Source organism: Lineus longissimus, chromosome 4, assembly GCF_910592395.1.
Source record: "Lineus longissimus chromosome 4, tnLinLong1.2, whole genome shotgun sequence".
Lineage (NCBI taxonomy): Eukaryota > Metazoa > Nemertea > Pilidiophora > Heteronemertea > Lineidae > Lineus > Lineus longissimus.
Genome location: NC_088311.1, coordinates 13,991,609 through 14,004,254, shown reverse-complemented (window position 1 = coordinate 14,004,254; position 12,646 = coordinate 13,991,609). Strand labels below are relative to the sequence as shown.

Genomic DNA, 12,646 nt, shown 5'->3' with positions numbered 1-12,646 from the left:
CTAACACCCGTTCAGCTTTGAAGCAAACCCTCGCGGTCGGTGCACAAGGACAACCTATGGTGATCGTAGTTTTGCAGCATCTACTGCAAAACTCTGGAATACTATACCCCAAGAACTTGTAAACACTACAGACTTTCTTCAATTCAAAAAGGCCCTAAAACATTTCTTTTTAAAGCTGAACTGCATGCACAAAACCAGAGCACCCCATGCGGCAATAGTGAGACATTTAAACTACCGAAAGGCCCTTCTGAATACGGCCTGAAACATGACAGACCTCCAATGCTTCGAGGCGCTTCATTTCACAAACCAGCAAGCCCTTGGGATGATGCGGACCTTCGCAGAGAATTCTGGAAGGAAAAAAATGAAAAGGTCCTCTCATCGGGACTCGAACTCGAGACCTCTGGTTTTATTTGCCAACACTCTTATCCTCAAGGCCACTGGGCTGCTTGATATGCCTGTCGTTTTAAACGCCTTTATAGAATGTGCAAACATTTGTGTGTAATCTTTGTTCAACATCTTTGAGCGGCTTCCAGTGGGCAACTGCAGGAAGAAAGTCATTTTTTCTTTGCTGTGCGTGATTATGTTTGCAGAGTCTACGTTTTCTCTTAGCAATGTTCACCTTTGACTTGGTATCTTCTTCTATTACATGTACTAGATACAATTTCTGGTTCATCTTTCAAAAATAAAGCATAAACGCCATTCATGTAAGACATATTTGCTGGCAGCAGTTCACAAGAAAGCCCCCCTAACTCAGACGGTTAGAGCGTTCGTATTCTGAGCTCGAGTTCCCGGGTTCGAACCCCTGGAGAAGATTTAGATTTTTTTCTCTTCCATAATTCTCCAAGACTGCCCGCATCGGCCTGTGGCTTGCCGGTTTGTGAAATCAAGCGCATCGAAGCATTGGAGGTCTATCATGTTTCAGGCCGTATTCAGAAGGACCTTTCGATCGTTTGAATTTCTTACTATTGCCGCATGGGACGGTCTGGTTTTGTGCATGCAGTTCAGCTTTAATGGACATTTCGGGACAGCGCTTTAACAGTTTCATTACTGTATTTTGGATGGGTGGGATATCTATTCAAGAGTTAACAACGTAATCGTCACGAATAGTCATGACTCTACCGCGGAACTTTTCATATTACAATTAAGGACCAATTGGAAGAAACAAAGAGAATATATCCCACCCCTTTTATGGCTGCGAAAGGCCTACAATTATGTCCGGTTGCTTAGGCTCGACCCATCGAGGCGGGAGTAGAAATCGGGTATTGTCGGGCCTGGGATTTTATTGGTGAGTGGATCCAGTATTTGTACATGTATATCGTTTTAAGGCCAACGACACACAGGCTTTACCCGAGATGTTAACTGGAGAAATCGGAATGAGCCCTGCCTACAAGTTTCTTCTTTTTTAAAAACCGGTTTTTACCATCCTTTAAATACCACCCTATCCTATCACCCTCTCTAATGTCGGGATCAGATAATAGGCCCAAATGTTAGCACTGTGGTTGGACTGTGTATATATGTATGTCCGGTTGGAAGATCAGTTGGATTTTCTACATGCAGTGGAAGTGCTATGTAAAGCCCATACTATGGACTCATATAGGACCTGAGTGTGTGTTCTGTGTTCTAAGATGGTGTGTTGGGCGAGTTTTAGTCTTTTAGTTAGTCTGGTGATAATGTCTATAGGCCTACATATCGTAGTTCTTCTTTGGTTTGTTTTGGGAGAAACCATGTTCAGATAGAGACTAAACTGGGCTATCCAAGTCATCTACAGTTTCCCAACTATTAGGCTTGTTGTGTGTAAACTGCTGCCCACAAGATACCATGCGCCTTTTCTCATTACCACCCTTTTCAATCACACGATACCGTCCTAACCCAGACCTCCCTATCCAAGCCCCTTTCACTAGTTTTTCTGCTTAGGCCAACTTAACGTCAACTCCGATAACCCTATGCCATAGTGGCCTATGATCGTTTGGGTAATCAACTCGTGTTAGGGTTAGGGTTAATACCCTCTTTAATTATTTAGGGTTGGAATTAGGGTTAACACACCTCTGAAACAGTACTAAATGGTGTATCAAAAAAATATACAGCTTGATAAATTATCCCTAAATTAGCACTTTATATTCTTGGAAAATATTTTCAATGGATATTGGTAGGTAGGGGTTTAATGCATATCTGTACGAAATTTCACACCCAGCTTTTCACGCATGTGCGAGCAAGGGAAAATTGCCTGAACCAAGTTAAGACTGGTTTGCACCGCTAAGGGATGGCATTTAAATTGAATCAAAGACCATGCGAAGGGACATTGGGCATTCGCCTTGTTTTCCACAAAAATTACTAATTTCAGCATTAATCCTTTGGCCATCACGTCAATATAAAAAAGATATACATTTTGATAAATTACCCCCAAATTAGCATTTTTTATAATTTATGATTTAATTATCTAATTTTTGGAAAATGTTTCAATGGATATTGGTAGGTATGGGTTTAATACATACCTTTACAAAAACTAAGACCCAGCGTTTCACGCATGAGCGAGCAAAGGAAATCGCCTGAACCAAGTAAACATTGGTTTGCACCGCAAAGGGATGGCATTGAAATTGACATGGAGGCCAAAGAGTTAATGGTGTAACCTGGAAACGATGTCGAAAACAAGGCAGATGCGCCTAATCTACCTTTCCATGGTCTTTGATCCAATTTAGATGCTGTCCCTTTTACCGCAAGGCAGTTTAATGATTTTCTATGCAGATTGCCTCTGTTCGCTCATACGTAAAAACCTGGATCTAAAATTGTGTACAGAGATGCATTAAACCCCTACCTACCAATATCCCTTGAAACATTTTCCAAAAATTAAATTATGAATTATAAAAAATGCTAATATTGGGGTAAATTTATCGAAATGTATACTTTTTGAAATTGACGTGGTGACCAAAGGGTTAATGCTGTAATTGGCAATTTTTGTGGAAAACAAGGCAAATGCCCAATGTCCCTTCCCATGGTCTTTGATCCAATTAAATGCCATCTCTTAGGGTGCAAAACAATTTTAACTTGGTTCAGGCAATTTGCCCTTGCTCGCTCTTGCGTGAAAAGCTGGGTGTGAAATTTTGTACAGATATGCATTAGACCCCTACCTACCAATATCTATTGAAAATATTTTCCAAAAATATAAAGTGCTAATTTGGGGGTAATTTATCAAACTGTATACTTGTTTTTCATACACCCTGTATTTAGGGTTATTGTGGGAACCGTTAGAAAAATTGACCTATCTTTGACCCACCTATTTTTAAAGGGACTTTTATATCCATATGCTCCAATAATACTACTGTTGGCGCGCGAAAACCACGTGATTTTGATGTCAGGAATTGCCGAAGTACCAAAAGTGCTTCAATACGCATGCGTACATGTATATTTAAGTCCTCATTGGACCACATCAGACCTGATCTCGTTTACACGACCAATTTTGACCCGGACCAATGAGGACTAGACCCGATGAGACATAATGAAACCAGCTAAAATGATGGTCTACTTTGATACCCGATCAGACCACATGAGACTCGATTAGTTCCCATTACTTTGCGTTTACACCAGGAAAATTTAGACCGTATTCGGATTCGATCGGATCTCCTCGGGTTTTTGCTCGAGTATGTAAACGGCCCTTTTATAAACCCGGCCCAATTTTCGTACCGTAGCAGTTATCTTCAAACAAGACAAGATCTCCACAGCACACGATATTGGCGTCTGGACATGGCTCCTTCACAGTCGTCTTCTCAAGGATCTTCTTCATAATGTAGTAAGCTATTTCGCTGCAATAAAATTCACGGTTGATATCATTTTTACGATTGAAATAAAGTCTTTTTTGCCATTGCGTATACGACCGACAGGAATGTGGTGTACTTGATTTTGTAAAGCAATAAAGGTACGAGCAGTCGTGGTTTCTCATTCTTTGTCTCGTGTTTGTCTGCGATGGCCCTGGCTACTGAATTCGATTCTGCAAGTTGTGACCCGACAGTCAGCTCGTTTTCCGGGCAGTCTTACAATCAAGAAAACTGCATGAATGGCTGAACCGAGTCACCAGATCGCACGAGATGATTTTCTTCGACCTGAAAGCTCTAGATCTTTCAGGCGTTAAAAAATCACCAAGTGAGATCTGGATGACAAAGCCACGAGTGCAGTGTTTTATATATACTCTACCCTCGTCTGTTTATGGGTACTTTCAAATTATGCAGGTAGGCCTCCAGGCCCAGCCCCTGCCGGTGTCATTCAGGTATGGAAATATTCTCGGCCATTGATGTGCATTCAACTGGCGCTGACCAAGGCATTTGTGGAAAGCGCTGGCCCTGTCATCATTCGCGATTTTTTATACAGCGTGCGCCAGAAATAATGAATCATTGTACTGTGAACTTGGGGCTCTATAGTCAAATTCATCAGTATTCTTCAACAATGAAGAGGACTTTAAAGACTGGTTTAGAGGCGTCCGGGACAAGAGGTTGGCTGTCGCTATTCAAGATATCCAGGAAAGAGCTGCATCCATTTTCGAAGACTGGTGGAATGCATTGCTGCACGATGAAAGACAAGACCTTGTCGAGTCACGGCCAACCTTGCACGAATTTCATGCGTCGGACAGGTGGGTGCACCAGATCTACCTTTTCGAATTCTAGTCCTTCCTCCTCCTCGTCAAGAAGAGGCAATGGTCCTTCATCGACGGGGACAGGTCGGAAGGCTCTTTCAAATCCGCTTTCGACGACTCTGACCGGTACCGTATTCAATGCGTGGACAACGCCCTTCGTTGTCTGTGTGGTCTTTCTTCCACCTCTTCCAGGCTTTTCTCATTTCGCTCTTCATGGATTTCCTCACAGTTAAATCTAGTGGCTGCACGAGCGAAGTGCACCCCGCCGGAATGAAGTCAAGGACACCTGCCAGGTTCATCACTCTCATACCGAAGGCTTCCGTCCGGTGGACTTTGTAGCGATCTACAAGGAGCAGGAATTGGTCAGCTGCTTCAGCCGTCACATAAGGCTCAAACACCGTGTCGAACCAATGTTCTGCCGTCTCCTGTTTCACCCATCCCGTCGCTGAATTCGTTACAACTACATTAGCTGGCAGTTGTTGGTCTTCAAGGGCCGCAAGTTGTATTACAAATCCTCTACGTGGGAACGTGATATGGGCTTGCAGTTTCCCCCCTGAGTCGGTGATGACAAGTGTTACAGTGCACCCGAGTTTGGTGTTAGATCTCGAGAATCTAACGTCAACAGTTTTGGCCCCTTTAGCATTGGCAGTGTACAAAGGGCGTTGTTCGAATAGAGCGAACGTTTGGTCCATATTGAACAGAAATCTAATGGCAATTTTGAGTCGTTCGATGGTATCGGTGACGTTATCGCGGAACTGCTGCACTCGAATGGCGGCATTAGCGGGCAGTGTTGTCGTGTTTTTGTTTGTTTTCCTGACGGAAATCTTCTTTCGTTCCATAAACTGGTGCACCCACCCGTCCGACGCATGAAATTTGTGCAAGGTTGGCCGTGACTCGACAAGGTCTTGTCTTTCATCGTGCGGCAATGCATTCCACCAGTCTTTGAAAATGGATGCAGCTCTTTCCTGGATATCTTGAATAGCGACAGCCAACCTCTTGTCCCGGACGCCTCTAAACCAGTCTTTAAAGTCCTCTTCATTGTTGAAGAATACTGATGAATTTGACTATAGAGCCCCAAGTTCACAGTACAATGATTCATTATTTCTGGCGCACGCTGTATAAAAAATCGCGAATGATGACAGGGCCAGCGCTCGACGGTGGGCCACAGGCCAACGCCTTTGTTTTTGACGTGTCTAGCTTTTCCTCTTCCATCTTCTTCTTTCTCCTCCAGCTCTCTTAGGTTCCACTTCTGCATTGTGCGCATGGGGATTCGGTAATGAGCGGCTAAATCACGCATGCTTCCGACAGTCCCATCCAGTAGAGCTGCTCCCATATCCCTGAAATAGGAGATCTTCTCGGTGACAGTATAACTTCTGCGTCGTTTTGGCAGAGGTTCTTGTTCTTGACAATCCATCTTCAAATTTGTGACATTAGGGAGACAGGCCCCCAGTTTTATGGTGACAGAATGGCCATGACCGTCTGGGGAAGAAAATGTGACAAGTTCGTCCAAACAGAAACTGACAGAATCATCGCGTCCGCCGGGCCAGGTCAATAATTTGTCATGTAAGGTTCTCACATAACGAAATGGTGAACGGAATGACCCGCAAAACCGCGCAATGCTCTTCTTTGCACCACAGACGATCGCCTCATCTTGGATGCTCAGCGGTCGGCAGGACCATGCAGGACCCTTCGGAAGCTACCGAAAATTAGGTCTTTACATTGGTTCGACACGGTGTTTGAGCCTTATGTGACGGCTGAAGCAGCTGACCAATTCCTGCTCCTTGTAGATCGCTACAAAGTCCACCGGACGGAAGCCTTCGGTATGAGAGTGATGAACCTGGCAGGTGTCCTTGACTTCATTCCGGCGGGGTGCACTTCGCTCGTGCAGCCACTAGATTTAACTGTGAGGAAATCCATGAAGAGCGAAATGAGAAAAGCCTGGAAGAGGTGGAAGAAAGACCACACAGACAACGAAGGGCGTTGTCCACGCATTGAATACGGTACCGGTCAGAGTCGTCGAAAGCGGATTTGAAAGAGCCTTCCGACCTGTCCCCGTCGATGGAGGACCATTGCCTCTTCTTGACGAGGAGGAGGAAGGACTAGAATTCGAAAAGGTAGATCTGGTGCACCCACCTGTCCGACGCATGAAATTCGTGCAAGGTTGGCCGTGACTCGACAAGGTCTTGTCTTTCATCGTGCAGCAATGCATTCCACCAGTCTTCGAAAATGGATGCAGCTCTTTCCTGGATATCTTGAATAGCGACAGCCAACCTCTTGTCCCGGACGCCTCTAAACCAGTCTTTAAAGTCCTCTTCATTGTTGAAGAATACTGATGAATTTGACTATAGAGCCCCAAGTTCACAGTACAATGATTCATTATTTCTGGCGCACGCTGTATGTATAAAAAATCGCGAATGATGACAGGGCCAGCGCTTGCCACAAATGCCTTGGTCAGCGCCAGTTGAATGCACATCAATGGCCGAGAATAGTTCCATACCTGAATGACACCGGCAGGGGCTGGGCCTGGAGGCCTACCTGCATAATTTGAAAGTACCCATAAACAGACGAGGGTAGAGTATGTTTATTGTCGTACAACCACAGTACAGAGTTAATAGAGTGCATAGAACATAAATTTCAAGAGATCTTTTTAACAGGAGGTGCAATATTATACAGCACACACTGTGCCACGAAATAAGATGATTATACCAGGAATAAGTATACAGCAACTTAGGTAGTGCACAACATTTCTATGATTACTCCTATCTCTTCCTTATTTAGTATATTGTCGAAGGCAAAGTCCCTCATTTCAATCAGTTCCCGTATCTGCTGTGCAGTTCTCATAGTTTCTTCTACAACTTGGATTCCCGCAGTCCAGTTTGCCACGTTGAAATTCCTTACGTTATGTCTATTAAACCCGTATTTACCAGCTAGATATGTTAGATTTCTACTGATAATTGATGAGCTGCCCTCTTTGATCAAATGAGCGCACATCTTCAGAAATGTATTCCCCAAGGAGAGTACATGATGTAGATACTTGGTTAAGCAACATTTTAAAGTAAACTCTAAGCTGCCTTCATTGGTAATGTATGGGAGCAAGTTCCTATGTGTCCGATAGGGTAAATCTAGAATTTTTCGTATGCATTTCCGCCAGGTAATAAAGACGTTCTCAGCATAGTTACTTGAAATGTCCTAAAATTGGGAACCGTACAAACTCATCGCAAAACTCTTGAATAGTGAGTACCGTACAAATGAATCGGCATGTCTAAAATATGCCATGATCATATTAGTCTTTTTGTACAGCTCGTTCGCCCCTATATCAATACGACTTCTCTCAACCTTTGGTCCAAGTAAGATACCCTGGTGTAATTCTGATTCAACTCGAAAAAGTTGGTTGCCATCAAATGTAATGAACTCAACCATAGGCATATTTCTATTGAGAGGGAAGATCATGAATTTACTTTTTCTAGCGTTAAAAGATATGTAGTTGTCTACCGAGTAGCTTTTCGCAATTTTTAGCATCTTGTTCAATGAATAGATAGTAGTAGCAAGTATGACAACGTCGTCAGCGTAGGCAAATATACCGGCATAGATGTGTCCGATCCGACACCCAACTCCAGAATTGGACATATTAGTGATCAATTCATCAAGATATAGGTTGAAAAGGATTGGTGAGAGGACCCCTCCTTGTTTGACCCCATTTGAGGTTTTTAAACTAGGAGAATCGTAGTTCGCCCATCTGACCGACATTTTTTGATTGGTGTATAAGTACACTAGAAATCTGGCAATCACCGGACACAGACCTTTGCTCTGTAATTTTCGAAACAATTTAACATATTGCACGCAGTCAAACGCTTTACTAGCATCCAATGTTACGCAGAACACCGACGACCCCAAATTGTTGTAATATTTTATCACTTCTTGTACGACTAGGCTGCAATCCACAGTTGACAGTTTTTGTTTAAAACCGAATTGTGCTTCACTAGATGATAACGCCTTGCTATGATTTTTAATGATGATGTAATCTAACAATTTACCCAATATGCTACTCAGAGCGATTCCTCGATAGTTCTCTGAAGCGTTCAGTGATTTCCTGCTGTCTTTCGGGATTGGTATGATCAGTGATTTAACGAAGTCACTCGGACAATACCCGTGCCTAGTCATTACATTTAGAAGCAAACTGATATATACATGGAGCCTTTCACCGCCATGAATGAAGTGGTCTGACATGAGGTTTGGAATATTGTCCTGTTTATCAGGTTTCAGTTTGTTTAAGGCAAAGAGAGTGTCCTCCATGTCAATACCATGGCTACTCTGGCAGTTACCAGTACAACATTTGTTCCTGACTTCGTTGTCGATGTCTTTCATCAAGACATCCATTTCTTTTTTGTCATAAGAGACACTGTTGTACAGGGTCCGAAATTTTTCAGCGAATACATTGCCGATGTCAGTGCTACCCACTATATTATCCATGACATTAGGTAGGGGGTAGTGCTATTTTTTATTTTCTTTACCATGAGGAAACCAGCCCTGTAAAAATTATCTCCTAACCATTCCCCACCAACTAATGGAAAATGCCTTAGATGCCGGGGGATGGATATTTGATGAGGGGAGAGTTTCTGAGGAATAGTTTATTGACTTTAGTTCTCAGCTTATCTGAGCCAGGTAACCTCCTGCTGAGTTGCCCGTCCAAAGGCTGAGGTCAACATATGTTGTTACATAACCGATCTTGCTATCACATCCTGGTTGCCTTGTAGTCGACCAAATTACTTCTAATTTTGCCTCATCAGCCCGAGTGTTTTCACTGGTTACGCTGGCCATCAGGTAGATAAGGTAAATATGCCGATCATCACTGTGTGTAGTATCAGCGGGGTGCTTGCAGTTGGAGGGCGACTAAATATTTTACAGGGCTGGTTTCCTCATGCTTCCTTCTAAACTGACTCCTTGCTGGCCAACTTATTGGCCGAGATTCTCTTTTGATCGTTTTTGATCTTTCTTATCTCATAATGATATTGTGCCCTAGTTCGTCGTCTAATATCGGCTATCAACCCAACTCTCGGCCTCCCATTGTCTTTCCAAATGTTGTGCCACATGATTGCTCGTTCCTTCACTACATTCGTTTCGTTATTCCACCCAGCTCTTCCCCTTGGCCTAACGTTGTTACTTATAGGTATTGTCTCCTCGCTAGCTAACATCCTTTATTTATCATAACACCACACATCCCCAGAAATATCAAGAAAATGACGATTATCACTATCAGGGGACTTTTGTCTTTTTTTGACAAAAAATCTCTCAAGGGACATAAACGGCCTGACGACGTCGCGCCACACAAAATCATCGACCGGTCGAATTGTAACGTTATGACATAGAGAAACGACTACAAGGAAATTGTCGCAAAGTGGCAAACGTATTTCAACTATCAGAGTCTGGACCGCACGAGAATGCACGGGATTTTTTCTCATGGTGTAATCCATATATTTTTTCACATGGACGGATCACCCTCCTTGGCCATGCGATTGTTTCAGACATTTTCGCACAATTTGCTTCAAAATATATAATACACTAAGATTTTAAGAAGGGTTCCGATCACTTATTATTGTAAAATACTGTCGATAGTTCACCTTCTGTGATTTTGAAAGAATTTGAAAGAACATTTCGGGTTGAAATGTTGTTTTTCTGTGGTCAATACACTTCGGTTATACGATAAATATGCTGTCCGATGATTGTGTCCATACTATAATATTTAATCAGCGAATTAAAACACGTGTCCAGTGCCAAGGTGGCCACGGTTAACACTGCTCTCATTTGCTGCACAGTTACAATGGGAGACCTTGCTGCATTCATTCCCGTGCGCAGATGACGGAAGAGAGCAAGTCAGCTTATTAAAAACAATAACCTGATGATTGAGCTTGTTAATGAGGGTACCTTTTGGAAGATCGATTCGACCAACTGTCTGAATTGGTGTCTCCGTACCTACATGCAGTGCTTCAACACATCATTTAGATGCTGCATCGCCCCTTATTCAAAGTCCCGCTATTTCCGCTAAATACTCTGACATTTTTTTTACCCTGTTAAGTAATCCCTTGACGATACATCGTAGAAATAGGGAATTTCAAGCCAAAACTCAATAAGAAGGTCTTCACGTTCAGCAGTTCCAGAGTATGCGATGATTACTTGACCATGGGGCGAATGGAAATGTACTGATCGTCGATTATTTCTCGAAGTGACCAATCAGCAATTTTTCTCGTTTTGAGAAAACTCTCAAAGATTCAGTGTAGTTTGCATGACTCTGTGCATTATTAATGAAAGAGCATAATGACAGGGAATGCATGAATAGAGGGTAAAGCCTTACAGAATGGACGTGGCTTTGAATATCGCCATGATAATGGTGTGTAAGTAGACATGACTAGTACAACTCAGATGGCGCTGTTATCTCAATTTCAGAAAAATTGCAGACTTTGTGAAATAATCGACGTGTTTTGCTTTCCAGGTGAATCCCTTCGCAACCCTTCCCACACTTTTAAGTGGGTCGAGTCCCAAGGATGTTCGCACTACATGACTAACTACTACTCGGTCTCAGAAGACTGCACCAATTCATTCTCATCAGACTTGGTGGTACACGTTGACGACTGCCTGCGACAGCAAATCGTAGACCCATCCACATTTCCGACTCGATCGGCCGATCGAGTCTTTTGCAGTCGCGTTGAGCTGGAGTCGTAAAATGTGGCAAGGCTCTTAGCTTTTGTTTGGAGGAACCGTCATTACTTGTGACTTCCCTTGTTTTTCCTGCCAGGGTTCATATTGATTTGTTTTGCATCGTGATCCGTTTGAGCCCGTCTGAATAACAACAAGGGGGATATCTAAAAAAACTTGAGGGGTAACACCATCTCTTTGATCAACTTTTTGGTATCACCCCTCAAGTTTGTTTATTATCTTCGCAACGATTAACACGTGCACGCCTGTTACGGGGCTTCGTTGTAAGTAACCCTTCGATGAAAGTTTCAACCCTTCGATGTTACCCCTTCGTTGAAAGTTGCAGGTTCGGCCATTCCATTATAGATGGCGATAATGTAGCAGGGCGCAGTTATTGAGATTATTTATCTCAACCCTTAAATGTTATCCCTTTGTTGTTTCACTATATGAAACGCTAACTGGCAGGCCATTCAAGGAAGCGTTTTTCAAGATTAATCATTATTTTCACATACTCTTCACAGTGAGCCATCGGTGGGACAGCACTAAAGCGACTTTTTTGGGGGACACTTCAGTTTGTTTTTGGCCACAGTGAGATAAAGGTGGGGCAGTAATTTTATTTCTACATTGGCCCTAATCTAGCGCACCTCTGGGCCACTCTCTTGCCGCCTGCCCGCCACTTCATGAAAGACCGAGGCCCACTCAATTGCAGCTGCTGACACGTTTCCGCCAAATGCAGCCAACCTCCGAGCCGTCAGTCTGAAGGTACCGTGCCGCTTCTCGTCCATTTGCGGCCTGCTTCTGCGCCGCCCAGCTTTCCGTAACAAATGGCACACCTGCAGGCCTATTTTGACCTCCTAAAGTGCTCATGGGTAGATCGCAAGGTGTTTCTTTTCACATTGTCTGTTGTGTCATCGTTTGGGAATTGACACTCTAATGGCATGCATCATTACCATCCGAACACTTTAATTAATTCAAAAATAATCTTTATTTGTCTCAATTCTATAATATGAGATAGCCATAATGTTGAAGCCCAATTTACAATATCACATACATTTGGTTAAGGAAGACTGTTAATTAACTTAGCTGTACATGCAGACCGAGATCATTGAAACTGAAAAACAGACTTCAAAACTTGCAAATAAAAATGTAAAATGCAAATAAATTGGTGCATAACTCTACATCGTGTTTGAACTGAACTTACTGTTATAGGGATGTAATGAAAATATGCAATTTTTACTTTACATCAAATTGTTCTTCCACTTATCAAATTCGTGAGCGGCTGTCCTGTCAAGGATGACAAAATCACCATCCGTTTCATATTGGATGTTTGGACGA

General features: G+C 43.0%; 2 protein-coding genes across 5 annotated transcripts in view; both read right to left on the bottom strand.

Annotated features, from left to right (window-relative positions):
* LOC135485889 (elongator complex protein 3) overlaps positions 1 to 12,646 on the bottom strand; it is a 680,015-nt gene that overhangs the window by 85,404 nt on the left and 581,965 nt on the right. The window lies entirely within an intron of this gene.
* LOC135486891 (uncharacterized) overlaps positions 1 to 12,646 on the bottom strand; it is a 41,012-nt gene that overhangs the window by 8,516 nt on the left and 19,850 nt on the right. Inside the window, exon 3 of the mRNA XM_064770045.1 lies at positions 3,679 to 3,797. Coding sequence (XP_064626115.1) covers positions 3,679 to 3,797 — 119 coding nt within the window. The remainder of the gene's footprint in view (positions 1 to 3,678; positions 3,798 to 12,646) is intronic.